The following is a 24638-nucleotide window of genomic DNA, read 5'->3' on the forward strand; positions in this document are numbered from 1 at the left end:
GTGTAATCTAATGTAGTGTAATCTAATGTAGTGTAGCCTAATGTAGTCTAGCGTAATGTAGTGTAACCTAATGTAATGTAGCTTAATGTAGTGTAGCCTAATGTAGTGTAATCTAATGTAGTGTAGCCTAATGTAGTGTAATCTAATGTAGTGTAGCCTAATGTAGTGTAGCCTACTGTAGTGTAGCCTAATGTAGTGTAATCTAATGTAGTGTAATCTAATGTAGTGTAGCCTAATGTAGTGTAATCTAATGTAGTGTAGCCTAATGTAGTCTAGCGTAATGTAGTGTAACCTAATGTAATGTAGCCTAATGTAGTGTAGCCTAATGTAGTGTAAACTAATGTAGTGTAGCCTAATGTAGTGTAATCTAATGTAGTGTAGCCTAATGTAGTGTAATCTAATGTAGTGTAGCCTAATGTAGTGTAGCCTACTGTAGTGTAACCTAATGTAGTGTAAACTAATGTAATGTAGCCTAATGTAGCGTAATGTAATGTAGTGTTGCGTAATTTAGTGTAATCTAATGTAGTGTAATCTAATGTAGTGTAGCCTAATGTAGTGTAATCTAATGTAGTGAAGCCTAATGTAGTCTAGCGTAATGTAGTGTAACCTAATGTAATGTAGCCTAATGTAGCGTAGCGTAATGTAGTGTAATCTAATGTAGTGTAGCCTAATGTAGTGTAGCGTAATGTAGTGTAACCTAATGTAATGTAGCCTAATATAGTCTAGCGTAATGTAGTGTAACCTAATGTAATGTAGCCTTATGTAGTGTAGCGTAATCTAATGTAGTGTAATCTAATGTAGCGAAGCCTAATGTAGTGTAGCGTAATGTAGTGTAATCTAATGTAGTGTAGCCTAATGTAGTGTAATCTAATGTAGTGAAGCCTAATTTAGTGTAGCGTAATGTAGTATAATAGAATGTAGTGTAGCGTAATGTAGTGTAGCCTAATGTAGTGTAATCTAATGTAGTGTAATCTAATGTAGTGTAGCCTAATGTAGTGTAGCCTAATGTAGTGTAATCTAATGTAGTGTAGCCTAATGTAGTGTAATCTAATGTAGTGAAGCCTAATGTAGTCTAGCGTAATGTAGTGTAACCTAATGTAGTGTAGCCTACTGTAGTGTAGCCTAATGTAGTGTAACCTAATGTAGTGTAATCTAATGTAGTGTAATCTAATGTAGTGTAGCCTAATGTAGTGTAATCTAATGTAGTGTAGCCTAATGTAGTGTAGCCTAATGTAGTGTAATCTAATGTAGTGTAGCCTAATGTAGTCTAGCGTAATGTAGTGTAACCTAATGTAGTGTAGCCTACTGTAGTGTAGCCTAATGTAGTTTAATCTAATGTAGTGTAATCTAATGTAGTGTAATCTAATGTAGTGTAGCCTAATGTAGTGTAATCTAATGTAGTGTAGCCTAATGTAGTCTAGCGTAATGTAGTGTAACCTAATGTAATGTAGCCTAATGTAGTGTAGCCTAATGTAGTGTAATCTAATGTAGTGTAGCCTAATGTAGTGTAATCTAATGTAGTGTAGCCTAATGTAGTGTAGCCTACTGTAGTGTAGCCTAATGTAGTGTAATCTAATGTAGTGTAATCTAATGTAGTGTAGCCTAATGTAGTGTAATCTAATGTAGTGTAGCCTAATGTAGTCTAGCGTAATGTAGTGTAACCTAATGTAATGTAGCCTAATGTAGTGTAGCCTAATGTAGTGTAATCTAATGTAGTGTAGCCTAATGTTGTCTAGCGTAATGTAGTGTAACCTAATGTAATGTAGCTTAATGTAGTGTAGCCTAATGTAGTGTAATCTAATGTAGTGTAGCCTAATGTAGTGTAATCTAATGTAGTGTAGCCTAATGTAGTCTAGCGTAATGTAGTGTAACCTAATGTAATGTAGCCTAATGTAGTGTAGCCTAATGTAGTGTAAACTAATGTAGTGTAGCCTAATGTAGTGTAATCTAATGTAGTGTAGCCTAATGTAGTGTAATCTAATGTAGTGTAGCCTAATGTAGTGTAGCCTACTGTAGTGTAACCTAATGTAGTGAAACTAATGTAATGTAGCCTAATGTAGCGTAATATAATGTAGTGTTGCATAATTTAGTGTAATCTAATGTAGTGTAATCTAATGTAGTGTAGCCTAATGTAGTGTAATCTAATGTAGTGAAGCCTAATGTAGTCTAGCGTAATGTAGTGTAACCTAATGTAATGTAGCCTAATGTAGCGTAGCGTAATGTAGTGTAATCCAATGTAGTGTAGCCTAATGTAGTGTAGCGTAATGTAGTGTAACCTAATGTAATGTAGCCTAATGTAGTCTAGCGTAATGTAGTGTAACCTAATGTAATGTAGCCTTATGTAGTGTAGCGTAATCTAATGTAGTGTAATCTAATGTAGCGAAGCCTAATGTAGTGTAGCGTAATGTAGTGTAATCTAATGTAGTGTAGCCTAATGTAGTGTAATCTAATGTAGTGAAGCCTAATGTAGTGTAGCGTAATGTAGTATAATCTAATGTAGTGTAGCGTAATGTAGTGTAGCCTAATGTAGTGTAATCTAATGTAGTGTAGCCTAATGTAGTGTAATCTAATGTAGTGAAGCCTAATGTAGTGTAGCGTAATGTAGTGTAGCCTAATGTAGTGTAATCTAATGTAGTGTAGCCTAATGTAGTGTAATCTAATATAGTGAAGCCTAATGTAGTCTAGCGTAATGTAGTGTAACCTAATGTAGTGTAGCCTACTGTAGTGTAGCCTAATGTAGTGTAATCTAATGTAGTGTAATCTAATGTAGTGTAGCCTAATGTAGTGTAATCTAATGTAGTGTAATCTAATGTAGTGTAGCCTAATGTAGTGTAATCTAATGTAGTGTAGCCTAATGTAGTCTAGCGTAATGTAGTGTAACCTAATGTAGTGTAGCCTACTGTAGTGTAGCCTAATGTAGTTTAATCTAATGTAGTGTAATCTAATGTAGTGTAATCTAATGTAGTGTAGCCTAATGTAGTGTAATCTAATGTAGTGTAGCCTAATGTAGTCTAGCGTAATGTAGTGTAACCTAATGTAATGTAGCCTAATGTAGTGTAGCCTAATGTAGTGTAATCTAATGTAGTGTAGCCTAATGTAGTGTAATCTAATGTAGTGTAGCCTAATGTAGTGTAGCCTACTGTAGTGTAGCCTAATGTAGTGTAATCTAATGTAGTGTAATCTAATGTAGTGTAGCCTAATGTAGTGTAATCTAATGTAGTGTAGCCTAATGTAGTCTAGCGTAATGTAGTGTAAACTAATGTAGTGTAGCCTACTGTAGTGTAATCTAATGTAGTGTAGCCTAATGTAGTGTAATCTAATGTAGTGTAGCCTAATGTAGTGTAGCCTACTGTAGTGTAACCTAATGTAGTGTAAACTAATGTAATGTAGCCTAATGTAGCGTAATGTAATGTAGTGTTGCGTAATTTAGTGTAATCTAATGTAGTGTAATCTAATGTAGTGTAGCCTAATGTAGTGTAATCTAATGTAGTGAAGCCTAATGTAGTCTAGCGTAATGTAGTGTAACCTAATGTAATGTAGCCTAATGTAGCGTAGCGTAATGTAGTGTAATCTAATGTAGTGTAATCTAATGTAGTGTAGCCTAATGTAGTGTAGCGTAATGTAGTGTAACCTAATGTAATGTAGCCCAATGTAGTCTAGCGTAATGTAGTGTAACCTAATGTAATGTAGCCTTATGTAGTGTAGCGTAATCTAATGTAGTGTAATCTAATGTAGCGAAGCCTAATGTAGTGTAGTGTAATGTAGTGTAATCTAATGTAGTGTAGCGTAATGTAGTGTAATCTAATGTAGTGTAGCCTAATGTAGTGTAATCTAATGTAGTGAAGCCTAATGTAGTGTAGCGTAATGTAGTGTAATCTAATGTAGTGTAGCGTAATGTAGTGTAATCTAATGTAGTGTAATCTAATGTAGTGTAGCCTAATGTAGTGTAATCTAATGTAGTGTAGCCTAATGTAGTGTAGCGTAATGTAGTGTAATCTAATGTAGTGTAGCGTAATGTAGTGTAATCTAATGTAGTGTAATCTAATGTAGTGTAGCCTAATGTAGTGTAATCTAATGTAGTGTAGCCTAATGTAGTGTAATCTAATGTAGTGAAGCCTAATGTAGTCTAGCGTAATGTAGTGTAACCTAATGTAATGTAGCCTAATGTAGCGTAGCGTAATGTAGTGTAATCTAATGTAGTGTAGCCTAATGTAGTGTAGCGTAATGTAGTGTAACCTAATGTAATGTAGCCTAATGTAGTGTAATCTAATGTAGTGAAGCCTAATGTAGTGTAGCGTAATGTAGTATAATCTAATGTAGTGTAGCGTAATGTAGTGTAGCCTATTGTAGTGTAATCTAATGTAGTGTAGCCTAATGTAGTGTAATCTAATGTAGTGAAGCCTAATGTAGTGTAGCGTAATGTAGTGTAGCCTAATGTAGTGTAATCTAATGTAGTGTAGCCTAATGTAGTGTAATCTAATATAGTGAAGCCCAATGTAGTCTAGCATAATATAGTGTAACCTAATGTAGTGTAGCCTACTGTAGTGTAGCCTAATGTAGTGTAATCTAATGTAGTGTAATCTAATGTAGTGTAGCCTAATGTAGTGTAATCTAATGTAGTGTAATCTAATGTAGTGTAGCCTAATGTAGTGCAATCTAATGTAGTGTAGCCTAATGTAGTCTAGCGTAATGTAGTGTAACCTAATGTAGTGTAGCCTACTGTAGTGTAGCCTAATGTAGTTTAATCTAATGTAGTGTAATCTAATGTAGTGTAATCTAATGTAGTGTAGCCTAATGTAGTGTAATCTAATGTAGTGTAGCCTAATGTAGTCTAGCGTAATGTAGTGTAACCTAATGTAATGTAGCCTAATGTAGTGTAGCCTAATGTAGTGTAATCTAATGTAGTGTAGCCTAATGTAGTGTAATCTAATGTAGTGTAGCCTAATGTAGTGTAGCCTACTGTAGTGTAGCCTAATGTAGTGTAATCTAATGTAGTGTAATCTAATGTAGTGTAGCCTAATGTAGTGTAATCTAATGTAGTGTAGCCTAATGTAGTCTAGCGTAATGTAGTGTAACCTAATGTAATGTAGCCTAATGTAGTGTAGCCTAATGTAGTGTAAACTAATGTAGTGTAGCCTAATGTAGTGTAATCTAATGTAGTGTAGCCTAATGTAGTGTAATCTAATGTAGTGTAGCCTAATGTAGTGTAGCCTACTGTAGTGTAACCTAATGTAGTGTAAACTAATGTAATGTAGCCTAATGTAGCGTAATGTAATGTAGTGTTGCGTAATTTAGTGTAATCTAATGTAGTGTAATCTAATGTAGTGTAGCCTAATGTAGTGTAATCTAATGTAGTGAAGCCTAATGTAGTCTAGCGTAATGTAGTGTAACCTAATGTAATGTAGCCTAATGTAGCGTAGCGTAATGTAGTGTAATCTAATGTAGTGTAATCTAATGTAGTGTAGCCTAATGTAGTGTAGCGTAATGTAGTGTAACCTAATGTAATGTAGCCCAATGTAGTCTAGCGTAATATAGTGTAACCTAATGTAATGTAGCCTTATGTAGTGTAGCGTAATCTAATGTAGTGTAATCTAATGTAGCGAAGCCTAATGTAGTGTAGTGTAATGTAGTGTAATCTAATGTAGTGTAGCGTAATGTAGTGTAATCTAATGTAGTGTAGCCTAATGTAGTGTAATCTAATGTAGTGAAGCCTAATGTAGTGTAGCGTAATGTAGTGTAATCTAATGTAGTGTAGCGTAATGTAGTGTAATCTAATGTAGTGTAATCTAATGTAGTGTAGCCTAATGTAGTGTAATCTAATGTAGTGTAGCCTAATGTAGTGTAATCTAATGTAGTGAAGCCTAATGTAGTGTAGCGTAATGTAGTGTAATCTAATGTAGTGAAGCCTAATGTAGTGTAGCCTAATGTAGTGTAATCTAATGTAGTGAAGCCTAATGTAGTCTAGCGTAATGTAGTGTAACCTAATGTAATGTAGCCTAATGTAGTCTAGCGTAATGTAGTGTAACCTAATGTAATGTAGCCTAATGTAGTGTAGCGTAATGTAGTGTAATCTAATGTAGTGTAATCTAATGTAGTGAAGCCTAATGTAGTGTAGCGTAATGTAGTGTAACCTAATGTAATGTAGCCTAATGTAGTGTAGCCTAATGTAGTCTAGCGTAATGTAGTGTAACCTAATGTAATGTAGCCTAATGTAGTGTAGCGTAATGTAGTGTAATCTAATGTAGTGTAGCGTAATGTAGTGTAATCTAATGTAGTGTAATCTAATGTAGTGTAGCCTAATGTAGTGTAATCTAATGTAGTGAAGCCTAATGTAGTGTAGCGTAATGTAGTGTAATCTAATGTAGTGTAGCGTAATGTAGTGTAGCCTAATGTAGTGTAATCTAATGTAGTGTAGCCTAATGTAGTGTAATCTAATGTAGTGTATCCTAATGTAGTGTAATCTAATGTAGTGAATCCTAATGTAGTGTAGCGTAATGTAGTGTTATCTAATGTAGTGTAGCGTAATGTAGTGTAGCCTAATGTAGTGTAGCCTAATGTAGTGTAATCTAATGTAGTGTAGCCTAATGTAGTGTAGCCTAATGTAGTGTAATCTAATCTAGTGCAGTGTAGCGTAATGTAGTGTACTGTAGTGTAGTGTAATGTAGTGTAGTGTAATGTAGTGAAGTGTAATGCAGTGTAGCATAATGTAGTGTAGTGTAACGTAGTGTAGTGTAATGTAGCCGGATGTAGTGTACTGTAACGTAGAGCAGCAAAGTGTAGACTAATGCAGTGTAGCGTCATGTAGTGTAGCCTAATGTAGTGTAATCTAATCTAGTGCAGTGTAGCGTAATGTAGTGTAATGTAGTGTAGTGCAATGTAGTGTAGCCTAATGTAGTGTAGTGTAATGTAGTGTAGTGCAATGTAGTGCAGCGAATGTAGCATAGCATTGAGTAGTTGAGTGTAGGTTGTAAAGAAGAAGCAGGGCTCATCATTAGGGTGGCAGCTGCTCAGGCCAGATTCTCCACCATGCATCTCACCCACAGGGAGCGAGAGAGAGACAGCATCTGTCTGCCTTTCCCCACGGACACAACCCTCCTGCTGCTGTACGAGCCCTACCAGCCAGGCCAATTCAGCCTGAAATGGTAACAAGGTCACCTCTACCATCACCCCGGCCACCGCCCCCTCACCCATGTGCTCCCCCACTCCAACCCCTTCAGTCTATTGCTGTTACCTGAATCTGGTATTGCTATGTAGAGCAGCAAGAGTTAAGGAGGAAATAAGTAAAATGTTGAGTGATTTAATTTATCATGAGCGTTTTGTATTTTGGAACTAGTCTACAGAAAGAATAGCCCTATTGTTGCATATCTCAAAGTATTCAAGATGTTGGTGACAAACATCTTCATTATTTTACAGGTGCTTATCAAATGATTTTAACTTGACACAAATCTTTAAAAAAAACTTTGAATACAGTGCTTTTATTTTTTTATTCTGCACATTACATTCTGTCACATCCTCGCTCTGACTCTGACAGATTGATGGGGTGTTCCACGATGTTTTGTCTTTGATACTCAGCTCTTCACTGTGTCTGTGCTCCGTGTTCTGTGCAGTTCTGCTACTCTGAAGCAGACTGCATCAGAGATGAGAAGCGCATCTCTCTCTCTCCTCTGAGTCTCCTCTGAGTCCCCATCTGTGAATGTCACAGTGGCACCAGCCACCAGCCTGCATGGCATTCAGACAGAGGAGATAGAGAGACAGCTGGACTCAGGAACCAAACTCTTTCATGTTAGCTGCTGCTCAAGTAGGGATAGAGTCACACACGTCTAAAACATTTCCAACAGTGAAGAATTGCTTTGCAAATAAATGAAAAGACCCATCATATGTGTTTTGAAGGAAAATCCAAGTGAATAGTGCGGTGGATGTGAAATATTTACACAATATTCAACTGTCAAGAATAAGTATTAGTTGGGGGCCATACTGTAGCCAGTGTGCACAGAAGCATACAGTGTGGGCTGTAAGGCACGGTGCAGCACAGAGAGGCCCGCGGTAGGCAGAGGGGTTGACGGAAAGAGGGAAAAAAGGAATAAGGAGGGGAGGATGGCGGATGAAGGGACCAGTGAGGCTGCATGGCTCCATCTGGAGCCTGGCTGGTAATTACGGTTAAGAGAAGCACCCTCAGCCTGGTACCATCTGCCAGGGGGGCGCCTGGCAGAGGCTGGGTGAAGCTAGGGGCAGGCAGGTAGAGACTGGGGGAGACTGGGGGAGGCTGGCAAAAACTAGGGGGAGAATGGGGGAGATTAGAGGAGACTGGAAGAGACTAGAGGGAGACTGGGGGGAGACTAGGAGAGACTAGAAGGAGACTGGGAGATACTAGGGGGAGACTAGGGGAAGACTAGGGGGAGGCTAGGAGAGTCTAGGGGGAGACTGGGAGAGACTAGGGGTAGACTAGGGGAGACTAAGGGTAGACTAGAAGAGTCTAGGGGGAGACTGGGAGAGACTAGGCGGAGACTAGAGGGAGGATGAGGGAGACTGGGGGAGACTAGGGGGAGACAGGGGGAGACGAGGGGGAGACTGGGGAGACTAGGGGGAGACTAGGGGAGACTGGGAGAGACTAGGGGGAGTCTAGGGGAGACTGGGGGAGACGAAGGGGGAGACTGGGGGAGACTGGGAGAGACTGGGAGAGACTAGGAGAGACTAGGGGGAGACTGGGGGGAGACTAGGGGGGGAATAGGGGTAGACTAGAGGGGGAATAGGGGGAGACTGGGGGAGACTAGAGGGGGAGACTGGGGGGAGACTGGGGGAATAGGGGAGACTAGAGCGGGAATAGGGGGAGACTGGGGGAGACTAGAGGGGGAGACTCGGGGGAGACTGGGGGGAATAGGGGAGACTGGGGGAGACTAGAGGGGGAGACTAGGGGGAGACTGAGGGGAGACTAGGGGGGGAATAGGGGGAGACTAGGGGGGGAATAGGGGGAGACTAGGAGAGACTAGGGGGAGACTGGGGGAGACTGCGAGATACTAGGGGGAGACTAGGAGAGACTAGGGGGAGACTAGGAGGGGAATAGGGGGAGACTAGAAGAGTCTAGGGGGAGACTGGGAGAGACTAGGGGGAGACGAGTGGTGACTAGGGGAGACTAAGGGGAGACTAGGGGGAGACTAGGAGAGACTAGGCGGAGACTGGAGGAGATGAAGGGGGAGACTGGGGGGACTGGGGGAGACTAGGAGAGGCTAGGGGAAGACTGGGGGAGACGAAGGGCGAGACTGGGGGGGGGACTGGGGGAGACTAGGAGAGACTATGGGGAGACTAGGGGGGGAATAGGGGGAGACTAGGGGGGGACTGGGGGAGACTAGGAGAGACAAGGGGAAGACTGGGGGAGACGAAGGGGGAGACTGGGGGGGACTGGCGGAGACTAGGAGAGACAAGGGGAAGACTGGGGGTGATGAAGGGGGAGACTGGTGGGGGACTGGGGGAGACTAGGAGAGACTAGGGGGAGACTAGGGGGAGACTGGGGGAGACTAGGAGAGACTAGGGGGAGACTGGGGGGGAATAGGGGGAGACTAGGGGGAGAACATAGGGAGACTGGGGGAGTAGGAGAGGCTAGGGGAAGACTGGGGGAGACGAAGGGGGAGACTGGGGGGTACTGGGGGAGACTAGGAGAGACTAGGGGGAGACTGGGGGGACTGGGGGAGACTAGGAGAGACTAGGGGGAGACTGGGGGGGAATAGGGGGAGACTAGGGGGAGACTGGGGGAGACAAAGGGGGAGACTGGGGGGGAATAGGGGGAGAACATAGGGAGGCTGGAGGGAGACTAGGGGGGGGGATAGGGGGAGACTGGGGGGAGACTATGGGGAGACTGGGGGAGACTAGCGGAGAGTGGGGGAGACTAGGGGGAGACTGGGGGGAATAAGGGAGACTGGGGGAGATTATTGGGAGACTAGGAGAGACTATGGGGAGATTGGGGGAGTATGTTAGTATGTGTTTAGTGTTGTTTAGTATGTGTTTAGTGATGTCTAGTATTGTTTAGTATGTGCTTCGTATTGTTTAGTATGTGTTTAGTATTGTTGAGATTGTTAAGTATTGTTGAGATTGTTTAGTATTGTTTAGTATGTTTTTAAGGTTGTTTAATATTGTTTAGTATGTGTTTAATATGTTTAGTGTTGTTTAGTATGTGTTTAGTGTTGTTTAATATGTTTAGTGTTGTTTAATATTGTTTAGTATGTGTTTAGTGTTGTTTAATATGTTTAGTGTTGTTTAGTGTTGTTTAGTATGTGTTTAGTGTTGTTTAATATGTTTAGTGTTGTTTAGTATGTGTTTAGTGTTGTTTAATATGTTTAGTGTTGTTTAGTGTTGTTTAGTATTGTGTAGTATGTGCTTAGTGATGTTTAGTATTGTTGAGATTGTTTAGTATTTTTGAGCTTGTTTAGTATTGTTTAGTATGTTTTTAATGTTGTTTAATATTGTTTAGTATTTGTTTTGTGTTGTTAGTATGTGTTTAGTGTTGTTTAGTGTTGTTTAGTATGCGTTTAGAATGTGTGTAGTATGGATTTAGTGTTGTTTAGTATGTGTTTAGTGATGTTTAGTATTGTTGAGATTGTTTAGTATTGTTGAGCTTGTTTAGTATTGTTTAGTATGTTTTTAATGTTGTTTAATATTGTTTAGTATTTGTTTTGTGTTGTTAGTATGTGTTTAGTGTTGTTTAGTGTTGTTTAGTATGTGTTTAGAATGTGTTTAGTGTTGTTTAGTATGTGTTTAGAATGTGTTTAGTGTTGTTTAGTATGTGTTTAGTGTTGTCTAGTATGTGTTTAGTATGTGGTTAGTATGGGTTTAGTGTTGTTTAGTATGTGTTTAGTATTGTTTGGTATGTGTTTGGTATGTGTTTAGAATGTGTTTAGTATGTGTTTAGTATTGTTTGGTATGTGTTTGGTATGTGTTTAGAATGTGTTTAGTATTGTTTGGTATGTGTTTAGTATGTGTTTAGTATTGTTTGGTATGTGTTTGGTATGTGTTTAGTATTGTTTGGTATGTGTTTGGTATGTGTTTAGAATGTGTTTAGTATTGTTTGGTATGTGTTTGGTATGTGTTTAGAATGTGTTTAGTATTGTTTGGTATGTGTTTGGTATGTGTTTAGAATGTGTTTAGTATGTGTGTAGGGTTATTTACTACATGTTTAGAATGTGTTTAGTGTTGTTTTGTATGTGATTAGTATGAGTTTAGTATGTGTGTAGTATGTGTTTAGTGTTGTTAGTATGTGTTTAGTGTTGTTTAGTATTGTTGAGATGGTTTAGTATTGTTTAGTATGTGTTTAGTATTGTTTAGTATGTGTTTAGTGTTGTTTTATTATTGTTTAGAATGTTTTTAGTGTTGTTTAGTATGTGTTTAGTGTTGTTTAATATTTAGTATTGTTTAGTGTTGTTTAGTATGTGTTTAGTGTTGTTTAATATTTAGTATTGTTTAGTGTCGTTTAGTATGTGTTTCATGTTGTTTAGTATGTGTTTATTATAGTTTAGTGTGTGTTTAGTATGTGTTTAGTATTGTTTAGTATGTGTTTAGTGTTGTTTAATATTTAGTATTGTTTAGTGTCGTTTAGTATGTGTTTAGTATTGTTTAGTATGTGTTTAGTGTTGTTTTATTATTGTTTAGAATGTTTTTAGTGTTGTTTAGTATGTGTTTAGTGTTGTTTAATATTTAGTATTGTTTAGTGTTGTTTAGTATGTGTTTAGTGTTGTTTAATATTTAGTATTGTTTAGTGTCGTTTAGTATGTGTTTCATGTTGTTTAGTATGTGTTTATTATAGTTTAGTGTGTGTTTAGTATGTGTTTAGTATTGTTTAGTATGTGTTTAGTGTTGTTTAATATTTAGTATTGTTTAGTGTCGTTTAGTATGTGTTTAGTATTGTTTAGTATGTGTTTAGTGTTGTTTTATTATTGTTTAGAATGTTTTTAGTGTTGTTTAGTATGTGTTTAGTGTTGTTTAATATTTAGTATTGTTTAGTGTTGTTTAGTATGTGTTTAGTGTTATTTAATATTTAGTATTGTTTAGTGTCGTTTAGTATGTGTTTCATGTTGTTTAGTATGTGTTTATTATAGTTTAGTGTGTGTTTAGTATGTGTTTAGTATTGTTTAGTATGTGTTTAGTGTTGTTTAATATTTAGTATTGTTTAGTGTTGTTTAGTATGTGTTTAGTGTTGTTTAATATTTAGTATTGTTTAGTGTCGTTTAGTATGTGTTTCATGTTGTTTAGTATGTGTTTATTATAGTTTGTGTGTGTTTAGTATGTGTTTAGTATTGTTTAGTATGTGTTTAGTGTTGTTTAATATTTAGTATTGTTTAGTGTTGTTTAATATGTGTTTAGTGTTGTTTAATATTTAGTATTGTTTAGTGTCGTTTAGTATGTGTTTCATGTTGTTTAGTATGTGCTTATTATAGTTTGTGTGTGTTTAGTATGTGTTTAGTATTGTTTAGTATGTGTTTAGTGTTGTTTAATATTTAGCATTGTTTAGTGTTGTTTAGTATGTGTTTAGTGTTGTTTAATATTTAGTATTGTTTAGTGTTGTTTAGTATGTGTTTCATGTTGTTTAGTATGTGTTTAGTATTGTTTAGTATGTGTTTAGTGTTGTTTAATATTTAGTATTGTTTAGTGTCGTTTAGTATGTGTTTAGTATTGTTTAGTATGTGTTTATTATAGTTTAGTGTGTGTTTAGTATGTGTTTAGTATTGTTTAGTATGTGTTTAGTGTTGTTTAATATTTAGTATTGTTTAGTGTCGTTTAGTATGTGTTTCATGTTGTTTAGTATGTGTTTATTATAGTTTAGTGTGTGTTTCATGTTGTTTACTATGTGTTTAGTATTGTTAAGTGTGTGTTTAGTATGTGTTTAGTATTGTTTAGTATGTGTTTAGTATTGTTAAGTGTGTGTTTAGTATGTGTTTAGTATTGTTTAGTATGTGTTCAGTATTGTTAAGTGTGTGTTTAGTATTGTTTAGTATGTGTTTAGTATTGTTAGGTGTGTGTTTAGTATGTGTTTAGTATTGTTTAGTATGTGTTTAGTATTGTTTAGTATGTGTTTAGCATTGTTAAGTGTGTGTTTAGTATGTGTTTAGTATTGTTTAGTATGTGTTTAGTGTTGTTTAATATTTAGTATTGTTTAGTGTCGTTTAGTATGTGGTTCATGTTGTTTAGTATGTGTTTATTATAGTTTAGTGTGTGTTTAGTATGTGTTTAGTATTGTTTAGTATGTGTTTAGTATTGTTTAGTATGTGTTTCATGTTGTTTAGTATGTGTTTATTATAGTTTAGTATTGTTTAGTATGTGTTTAGTGTTGTTTAGTATTGTTCAGTATGTGTTTAGTGTTGTTTAGTATTGTTTAGTATTGTTTAGTATGTGTTTAGTGTTGTTTAGTGTTGTTTAGTATTGTTTAGTGTTGTTTAGTATTGTTTAGTATGTGTTTAGTATTGTTAAGTAGGTATCATTCTGTCGCAGCTATTTGTTCCTTAAGACTGAACACTGCCTCCATCTCTGCCCACCCAGGTTTTCTAATCCGGCTGGTTCAACAGATTGGCAGAATACAAAATGTAGTGAGGGGCTCCGTAATGGAGATAAAATGCTCTGCTTTGATCAATGCCCCCCCTGCCCCTCCCCCTCTCGCACATGTGCTTGTCAGAGTCTATGACAGTCAATGGCCAAGTTGTACCTCTGGCTGCTTGAACTCAGGCCAAACCAGGGAGGGTTGTAATGGTAGGCTGTCCAGAGGCTCCCACAGCTCACCTGGGGATATGAAGTCCCTCAGTTCCAGCTCTCAGCTCTCTGCTCACTCCTGCTGTTCTGCTGTGAATGGTGTGAAGGTTTTGGTTGGAGGATATTCTGCACATGGACGAAAGAATAAAAGGGAGAGATATTCTGTGAGCGGGATTTTAGTGAAAAACAGAAAGTAAACAGGGAACGTTATACAGTCACAAAGTTAATGGACCATGTGAGCAATTGGGCACATTGTTAGATGCAGTGGTTACATAACGGAATCCAAACTAAGGATACCCTCTTGTGGCTGTAAAACAGTATTTCAGCTCCCTACTCCCAACTTCCACCCTCAATATTTCACTCAGTAGATTGAAATCAAGAGGCAGTAAACACACCACTCCTTTGTACCAGCATTGTCTTCATCATCTCTAGTTAGATAACAACATGGGATCTAGCCTCTGATGGTGAGTTCTGTCGTTCTGTGTGCACCGGAGTGAACATCGTAGCGCTGCTGTGTTCCTGTGTGGTGTGTAGTTCAGGTCCGGACAGATGGCCGAGGTAGTTGGTGGAGATGCACATTAATTGATTAGGTTTGGTGTTGAACTGTTGCCGTGGGAGGCAGCTGCCCACCTGCCCCTGCGGGTCCCTGTGCCAGACCATGCGTGGTCCAGGGACACAGAACTAGAAGCTCGGATTAGACCACACACAGCAGATGTTGAAGTCCCGCCACTCCGTCTGGGTCTGGGGGAGCCTGTTCGTGTCAAGAGGTCCGGAGTGTGTTAGGTCTGCTCTTCAAATGATTGACTGTAGAGGGGCAGAGGATGGCGGTATGTCTGTGTAGTGAGTTTTCAATGTGGTTATTTCTCAGGGATAAACAGAAAATAGTTTACTTATTAGAGTGGTGACATTGTGGTTTTCATAAAGCATGTATTAAAACATCTATGTTACCATAACGTCTGAATAATATAGTCTAACTGTACATTATCTGTAGTCCCACTGTATATTGCGCTACTCCACTCTATTGATGATAGTAGAGGGTACTGCATTGAAACATCTGATCTTCCTTTCCCTCTGCAGTTCTTTGTTTGAATTTCAACAACTTTCTACTTGTGATGTGCAAGACGCCTTGCACAAGATTGATGTATAACAAATTGATTGATGATGTGCTTGATCCTTTCTTGCTGCAGCTTTCTGTTCTTCTGACTGCAGAATCTTTAACACATATTTTTTACTTTACAATTATTTCTGGTACCATCCCCAGGGTCTGAAAGGAGGCCCATATACTCCCCCTGCTATTCTGTTTATTATCTATCCTGATTGCCTAGTCACTTTCACCCCTACCTACATATTATACCTGGTACCCTTGCAATTTAGCAATTTAATATGATTTTTTAAACTCTGCATTGTTGGGAAATGGCTCGTAAGTAAGCATTTCCCCATAAAGTCTACACCTGTTGCATTCGGCAAGTGACAGGTAAAATTTGATTTAATTTGATTACATTCACTCAAAGCACATAACCAAGAATACCTGCGACCAGAACAAGCTAATGTGCTTTTTTATTTAAAGTATGTGGTGTTACAAATAAATGTACAGTATGTAAACATCTGAACAAGAACTTAAATGGATATTTTGGGATTTTGGAAATGCTAACTAGCGTTAGCGCAATGTCTGGATGTCTATGGTATCTGCTAGCATGCATGGCGTTAAAGCTAGTTAAGAATTGCGCTAGCGCTAGATAGCAACATCCTTCAAACTGCACGCCGAGACATAAAAATGCTGTTCCCGAGTTTATCTGACTGGGGAAGTAGATGAAGGGCCTCATTGCCAAAATCCCGAAGTATCCATTTAACATAACAGAACTCATGTGCAGAAATGCTACAGTAACAAAGCTGTTCTTCATACAGTTTAAACAGAATTAGTTGAGTGCAATGCAATATTATTTAAACATAGAACACCCTAAATACAACAAAATGAAGAAGTTAAAATGTAAGTGAACACACACTACAAGTGGTCCTGACCTAGACATCTTAAAGGATAATTTTGGCTACATTTGACTCCAAAAACTTGACCACCAATTATAAATAAGCCTATTAGCCTGTTCCCCCCCTAACACACACAAACCTCCTCATTTCTCAGATAAGTCTCCTAAGCTGTATTGACCCAATTGCTGCTATAAAACTGTACCAGGATGTGTCTATCCCATATTTGGAGTCTGACTCAATTGGTCAGGTTTTGTGACAGAACACCGTGAAATGATCAATTAAGCAGTACATTTAAAAATTCTAAATCATATCATGGAAATACATCCATATTCATCTCGTCCATTTGCTGGCTCTCGCTCTGTCGTAGCACTTGAACCTGGGGACGAGGTTATATTCCTATACAAAAAACAATGTGATAGAATACTTTTACACTTTTAAAACCCAGAATGTACACCATTGTCATTGTGTCACAGAATTCTTTAAAGTAAAGCTACTATTATGATATTTTTCTATCCACAAAAATACAACCCGCAAGCAATGAAGTCTTTCTAAACATAATTGGTGTGGAGAGTAACAGGAGAATGCTAGTAGTACATGTGACAAAGTGTAGGATAAATAACAGTAGTGTTCAGAATTGTACAATATCAAATAAGAGCATTTTGGTAAAAAGGGAGTGTGAATCAATCACACTCATATCAAAGTAGATCTGAAAGGCATTTTGTGGCACCTTGGCGATCTCAACTCAAGTGCATTGTCTAATATAAGATGGCTAGTTTAACTCATTAAAGGGTAAAGGGGTTTCACTGCTAGTAAATATAACAGACGGAGGTCGAGCTGCTACAGAATGGGTTATTCGGTGGACATTAGCACTTGCGACCAGGGTTGGGGTCAATTCCTTTTCATTCAGTCAATTCAAGAAGTAAATTGAAATTCCAATTCCAAATGTTTCTCATAAAGAAGCAATGAGGAAAATTGAAATTTCAGTTATCTTCCTGAATTGATTTAACTGAAATGGAATCGACTCCAACCCTGCTTGCTACATCTGGGCGGCCTGTATTCTGTTTATTCCACTGTGTTGATAGAAATACTGAAAGATCAATGTTATACCATTCACTCTCGATTTTAGCAAATTATTCTATGGTAAATAGTTGCAAAGGAAGTTTTTACACATTTACACATATTTTTCTTTGGGAGAACAGGCAGTAAATTCAAGATGGTGGTAAAGTTGACGCCGTATAATCTGAGTAGATTATTCAACATCCTCAAGCATATAGTAGACATGCATCCTGTAGGTTATGTTGAACAATAGTCTCATCTTTTATCTGACAAATCTTTCCCAGCAAGTCTATAATAGAAAACAAAACGTTCAAAATATATTTGAGGGACGTTGTAAATCCTCAGAGATTTACACGATACAAACGGATACTCTGAAATGGTTTTCTCTGATGAGATCCTTGATATTGTTTCTGTTCATATACAAAGCTGAAGAGGGAGAACCGGTCAGTAAGTAAATAACCCTGGTAGTGGTCCAAATTACACCCTATTCCCTAAATAGTGCACTACTTTAAACCCAGAGCCTTATAGGTCCTGGTCAGAAATAGTGCACTATATAGGGAATATGTTGTGACTTGGGACATAGCATCTACCCTTATAGGAGACACTTCCACATGCCGTGGCTGATAGCCAAGGCTACTCCCTCCAAATATACCTACATTTTACTTGCAGTCCCCCAAACAAGCACCAAGACAGTTGTACAAATAACCTTAACCTTGAACCTGACACACATATACAGAGCTATAACCACCAATCCCAGATTGACTTCTGAAGCAACAACCAACCCAGCCCAACATTGACTGGTGGTTCTGTTCTCCTCGCCTCTGCAGGCCCGGTCCTTCTTAACACATCACATCAAAACCACACTGTTCAGAGTGTCCCCACAACCCAATTTGCTGGCTCCGCCCAAAGTCAATGTTCCTCATCCACTTGCACTGCGCTGCCCCAGCGACAAACCCATCAATCCCTAAGAGTCCTCTGGGCCGGTGTGCGGGATTAAAACACTGTAAGGAGTGGATGACTAACCAAACACCCTGTCCATCAACAGGCCTGGTGCCCCTGTCTGTCAGGTGAGCTGACATGACCCTGTGTCCAGGGCGAGGTTGGTTAGGTAGGCAGAGGATCGTCATCTCCTTTACTGCATTTACACTTGCAGCACAGAACAAAGGGTGTGGCTAGGAGGAGGAAGGGAGAGGCCACCAGTAGGAGCAGACCGAAGCCAGCAAATATCCCCACCACCTGGAGAGAGAAAGAGAGCGAGAGTGAGAGAGAGAGAGAGAAAGCGAGAGAGCGAGAGAGAGAGAAAGAGCAAGAGCGCGAGAGAGAGAGAGAGAGAGAGAAAGCGAGAGAGAGAGAGAGAGAAAGCGCGCGCAAGAGAGAGAGAAAGAGCAAGAGCGAGAGAGAGAAAGCGAGAGAGAGAGAGAGTCAAAGTGGAAGTGAATGATTTTACTACATACACACATTAACAATCAACCCAATGTATCTAAGCCCTTTTAACGTCACCAGTTGTAACATGGGATTCATGAGGTGCTTATTTTTACCGACATCACATAGACACCGGAGGGAAGTGATGTACAGTAGTACAATGATGCATCAACACAACATTATTCAATCTTTCACCTGCCCATGCAGTAGTACACTGAATATCCACAAGGTGGCAGTAGTTCCTCAAACATAAATCTACATTGTGACAGACAGGATTGGCAAACATACAGTGATTCTGATAGTGGAGGCTTCTTAGGAGAGGACGGCTCATAATAATGGCTGGAACGGAGTAAATGGAATGACATCAAACTCAAAATGTATTTGATATCATTCCACCAATTCCGCTCCAGCCATTACCACGAGCCCCCCAACTAAGGTGCCACCAACCTCCTGTGGTTTCTGACACTGAATATGCAGATATATACATCACTTAGGGTCCTTGATGATAAACAGTCACTGAATATGCAGCTATATACATCACTTAGTGTCCTTGATGATAAACAGTCACTGAATATGCAGATATATACATCACTTAGTGTCCTTGATGATAAACAGTCACTGAATATGCAGATATATACATCACTTAGGGTCCTTGACGATAAACAGTCACTGAATATGCAGATATATACATCACTTAGTGTCCTTGATGATAAACAGTCATTGAATATGCAGCTATATACATCACTTAGTGTCCTTGATGATAAACAGTCACTGAATATGCAGATATATACATCACTTAGTGTCCTTGATGATAAACAGTCACTGAATATGCAGATATATACATCACTTAGTGTCCTTGATGATAAACAGTCACTGAATATGCAGATATATACATCACTTAGTGTCCTTGATGATAAACAGTCACTGAATATGCAGATATATACATAACTTAGTGTCCTTGATGATAAACAGTCACTGAATATGCAGATATATACATCACTTAGTGTCCTTGATGATAAAAAGTCACTGAATATGCAGCTATATACATCACTTAGTGTCCTTGATGATAAAAGTCATCAGACAACATGCTGTTATAAAAATCATTATGTTGGTAGTGTTAAGTGTTGAGTCTAATGGGATAAGAGCTTTCAACAACACCTTTTAAATATTGATGAAGCAGTTAGGCGTTAAACCTACATAAGACCTACAGAGGAACTAGTGTGGCCAGACACATTTAAACACTTATCAAATCATATTTTTACAATTGTTGTCCCTATGTTGTCTTAGACTTCCTCCTAGACCTCCTTCCACAGTGACAGGTGGATAGTATGAAAACAAGGACCTGTAACTGGACAGGCAGGTGGGGGATAGGTCTACATACAGTTGAAGTCGGAAGTTTACATACACCTTAGCCAAATACATTTCAACTCAGTTTTTCACAATTCCTGACATTTAATCCTAGTAAAAATTGTCTTAGGTCAGTTAGGATCACCACTTTATTTTAAGAATGTGAAATGTCAGAATAATAGTAGAAAGAATTATTTATTTCAGCTTTTATTTCTTTCATCACATTCCCAGTGGGTCAGAAGTTTACATACACTCAATTAGTATTTGGTAGCATTGCCTTTAAATTGTTTAACTTGGGTCTAACATTTCGGGTAGCCTTCAACAAGCTTCCCACAATAAGTTGGGTGAATTTTGGCCCATTCCTCCTGACAGAGCTGGTGTAACTGAGTCAGGTTTGTAGGCCTCCTTGTTCACACACACTTTTTCAGTTCTGCCCACAAATTTTCAATAGGATTGAGGTCAGGCCTTTGTGATGGCCACTCCAATACCTTGACTTTGTTGTCCTTAAGCCATTTTCCCACAACTTTGGAAGTATGCTTGGGGTCATTGTCCTTTTGGAAGACCCATTTGTGACCAAGCTTTAACTTCCTGACTGATGTCTTGAGATGTTGCTTCAATATATCCACATAATGTTTCTTCCTCATGATGCCATCTATTTTGTGAAGTGCACCAGTCCCTCCTGCAGCAAAGCACCCCCACAACATAATGCTGTCACCCCCGTGCTTCACGGTTGGGATGGTGTTCTTCGGCTTGCAAGCCTCCTCCTTTTTCCTCCAAACATAATGATGGTCATTATGGCCAAACAGTTCTATTTTTGTTTCATCAGACCAGAGGACATTTCTCCAAAAAGTACGATCTTTGTCCCCATGTGCAGTTGCAAACCGTAGTCTGTCTTTTTTTTATGGCGGTTTTGGAGCAGTGGCTTCTTCCTTGCTGAGAGGAGAGGTCTGAAGGTAGGCCTTGAAATACACTGCTCAAAAAAATAAAGGGAACACTTAAACAACACAATGTAACTCCAAGTCAATCACACTTCTGTGAAATCAAACTGTCCACTTAGGAAGCAACACTGATTGACAATAAATTTCACATACTGTTGTGCAAATGGAATAGACAAAAGGTGGAAATTATAGGCAATTAGCAAAACACCCCCAATAAAGGACTGATTCTGCAGGTGGTGACCACAGACCACTTTTCAGTTCCTATGCTTCGTGGCTGATGTTTTGGTCACTTTTGAATGCTGGCGGTGCTTTCACTCTAGTGGTAGCATGAGACGGAGTCTACAACCCACACAAGTGGCTCAGGTAGTGCAGCTCATCCAGGATGGCACATCAATGAGAGCTGTGGCAAGAAGGTTTGCTGTGTCTGTCAGCGTAGTGTCCAGAGCATGGAGGCGCTACCAGGAGACAGGCCAGTACATCAGGAGACGTGGAGGAGGCCGTAGGAGGGCAACAACCCAGCAGCAGGACCGCTACCTCCGCCTTTGTGCAAGGTGGAGCACTGCCTGAGCCCTGCAAAATGACCTCCAGCAGGCCACAAATGTGCATGTGTCAGCATATGGTCTCACAAGGGCTCTGAGGATCTCATCTCGGTACCTAATGGCAGTCAGGCTACCTCTGGCGAGCACATGGAGGGCTGTGCGGCCCCACAAAGAAATTCCACCCCACACCATGACTGACCCACCACCAAACCGGTCATGCTGGAGGATGTTGCAGGCAGCAGAACGTTCTCCACGGCATCTCCAGACTCTGTCACATGTGCTCATGTGCTCAGTGTGAACCTGCTTTCATCTGTGAAGAGCACAGGGCGCCAGTGCCGAATTTGCCAATCTTGGTGTTCTTTGGCAAATGCCAAACGTCCTGCACGGTGTTGGGCTGTAAGCACAACCCCCACCTGTGGACGTCGGGCCCTCATACCACCCTCATGGAGTCTGTTTCTGACCGTTTGAGCAGACACATGCACATTTGTGGCCTGCTGGAGGTCATTTTGCAGGGCTCTGGCAGTGCTCCTCCTTGCACAAAGGCGGAGGTAGCGGTCCTGCTGCTGGGTTGTTGCCCTCCTACGGCCTCCTCCACGTCTCCTGATGTACTGGCCTGTCTCCTGGTAGCGCCTCCATGCTCTGGACACTACGCTGACAGACACAGAAAACCTTCTTGCCACAGCTCGCATTGATGTGCCATTCTGGATGAGCTGCACTACCTGAGCCACTTGTGTGGGTTGTAGACTCCGTCTCATGCTACCACTAGAGTGAGAGCACCGCCAGCATTCAAAAGTGACCAAAACATCAGCCAGGAAGCATAGGAACTGAGAAGTGGTCTGTGGTCACCACCTGCAGAATCAGTCCTTTATTTGGGGTGATTCGCTAATTGCCTATAATTTCCACCTTTTGTCTATTCCATTTGCACAACAGCATGTGAAATTTATTGTCAATCAGTGTTGCTTCCTAAGTGGACAGTTTGATTTCACAAAGTATGATTGACTTGGAGTTACATTGTGTTGTTTAAGTGTTCCCTTTATTTTTTTGAGCAGTGTACATCCACAGGTACACCTCCAATTGACTCAAATGATGTCAGTTAGCCTATCAGAAGCTTCTAAAGCAATGACATAATTTTCTGGAATTTTCCGAGCTGTTTAAAAGAACAGTCAATTTAGTGTATGTAAACTTCTGACCCACTGGAATTGTGATACAGTGATATTAAGTGAAATAATCTGTCTGTAAACAATTGTTGGAAGAATGTATGTAAACTTCCGACTTCAACTGTAGATACTGCTGCCACAGCTAACCTGTGTGACTGATTGGGTTCGAACCCGGAACTCCAGCATGCCAGACGATTGTTAGCCCGCTGAGCTAAAGCCAACTAATGCCTAGTTTTTACAATACAGTACCTGTGTCCGGTGCCAGATCACTGAAGCTCTGGAGTGGCCCAGTTTGTTTCTGCACGGCCCTTTATCGTAGTGGATCAGGAGGAAGTCGTCCTGGAGAGAGAGAAAGAATCACTATCAGGGTTAAAGCCTGGATGAAATGTTTTAAAAGTCAGGGTTAAATGTGGGGGCAGGCCCACTAGAAAAATGGACACTGGCTGAGATCATATGTACGTTTTGATAAGACACACTAAGATTAGACTTGTTTTGATATTTTCTGTTCAAATTGTTATCTATTGAATTATACATTCAGAATTCACCGATAAATTGACCCACGTGGAAATCTAAAAGCAAAGAAACCGTAAATGGACATGGTAATTGCCTAAATACAATTATTTCCATGACAGAATGAGAAAATTCCCCTGAAAGCTTTTGGACATCAGAGCAATGTTGATGGAATTCTATTTGAGTCAGAAACAGATACTCATGTGATATGTAAGATATAAAAAACCTTAACTATAATAAGTAACTATTGGAATCAAGACTTACAAATAACTAATATTTGCCCAAGATGAAGGGAGTTTTGGAAAATAATGAACAAAATTACGATTTATGCTTAATCCAGTACAAACTGAAAGAGACAAAATTCACAAATTCTACAGCACAATGGCAGAGTCATGTCTTAAGTGTAAAACTAACAATGACTGAATGATGAATGCCTTCTGGGAGTGGTATAAAAACAACATTTTTTAGTTAGAATGCTGGCTGTCAGAAGTTTTACAATGTACGTTTATTTTTAATTTATCTATCGGTATATTTCAAGACATGGCATATGGAGGTGTGGTGAGATACCCAATGAGTTGGATAATATCATTTTGTCACTTATATTGAAGAAGCTATTACTTAAATACTGTAAGTCAAATGATACCCCAACGTTAAGAGAATGTAAAAATCTAATGCTTTATTATTTAAATATAACTGGCTACAGACGGAAACAACATAACAACTATTTTAAGTCATATGGGGCAAATTCTTACAAGCATTGAAAACAACATTATATATGGATACGTTGGGAACATGTGCGTCCAAGCAAGTGTGATGTCATTAATGTTTGTTGAAAATAATGTATGTAAATGTTAAGTTGTCAATTGTTTTTGCTATGTATGTTTTTGTTTATTGTAAAAACAGCAACAAAATTTAATTTGCCTCCAGAACAGCCTGAATTCTTTTGGGCATGGATTCTACAAGGTGTGGCGTTCCAACGTTGCTCAATTGGTATCAAGGGACCTAACATGTGCCAGGAAAACATTCCTCACGTCATTACACCACCGCCACCAGTCTGTACCGTGGACACCAGGCAGGATGGGGCGATGGACTCATGCTGCTTATGCCAAATCTTGACTCTACCATCAGCATGACGCAACAGAAACTGGGATTCGTCGGGCCAGGCGATGTTTTTCCCCTCCTCAATTGTCCATTGTTGGTGATCGCATGCCCCCTGGAGCTACTGCTTCTTGTGTTTAGCTGATAGGAGTGGAACCCGGTGTGGTTGTCTGCTGCAATAGCCCATCCGTGACAAGGACCGGGGAGTTATGCATTCCCAGATGCCGTTCTGCACACCACTGTTGTAATGCACTGTTATTTGCCTGTTTGTGGCTCGCCTGTTAGTTTGCAGGTTTCTTGCCATTCTCCTTCAACATCTCTCATCAATAAGCTGTTTTCGCCCACAGGACTGCTGCTGACTAGATGTTTTTTGTTTGTTGTACTATTCTCTGTAAACTTTAGACACTGTTGTGCATGAAAAGCCCAGGAGGCCGTCCGCTTCTGAGATACTGGAAGCGGTGCACCGGGCACCGACAGTCATACCACACTCAAAGTTGTTTTGACTGTTTTGCACATTCTAACGTTCAATCGAACAGTAACTGAATGCCTCGATGCCTGTCTGCCTGCTTTATATAGCAAACCAAGGTCACGTGACTCACTGTAGGAGCAAACTATTTTTGTGAATGGGTTGGTGTGTACCTAATAAACTGTGGCAGTGGCATCACGTGTTTGACATGCTCTGGTCACTGTGCGCAGGTTCCACACAATTCAATAGAACACTACTAAGTATTAGAGTATTAGACTGTATCTCTATGGTAGGCCCAGGCAGTAGCAGCAGAAGGTTGTGTGTGTGTGTGTGTGTGTGTGTGTGTGTGTGTGTGTGTGTGTGTGTGTGTGTGTGTGTGTGTGTGTGTGTGTGT

At 39.5% G+C, this 24638-nt stretch overlaps 1 protein-coding gene and 1 long non-coding RNA gene across 3 annotated transcripts in view; one reads left to right on the top strand and one right to left on the bottom strand.

Moving 5' to 3' along the window:
* Positions 1 to 24638, top strand: part of LOC129817134 (uncharacterized) — a 74226-nt gene that overhangs the window by 36468 nt on the left and 13120 nt on the right. The gene's annotated exons all lie outside the window — the stretch shown is intronic.
* The window catches only part of LOC129817132 (probable E3 ubiquitin-protein ligase RNF144A-A), a 47872-nt gene continuing 38495 nt past the window's right edge, over positions 15262 to 24638 (bottom strand). For both annotated transcript variants that reach the window (XM_055872066.1, XM_055872067.1), the window contains 2 exons: positions 22420 to 22509; positions 15262 to 18003 (listed from right to left, as the gene is read on the bottom strand). In XM_055872066.1, the coding sequence (XP_055728041.1) occupies positions 17872 to 18003; positions 22420 to 22509 (222 nt within the window). In that variant the 3' untranslated portion in view covers positions 15262 to 17871. The remainder of the gene's footprint in view (positions 18004 to 22419; positions 22510 to 24638) is intronic.

Source organism: Salvelinus fontinalis, chromosome 20, assembly GCF_029448725.1.
Source record: "Salvelinus fontinalis isolate EN_2023a chromosome 20, ASM2944872v1, whole genome shotgun sequence".
In the NCBI taxonomy this organism is placed as follows: domain Eukaryota; kingdom Metazoa; phylum Chordata; class Actinopteri; order Salmoniformes; family Salmonidae; genus Salvelinus; species Salvelinus fontinalis.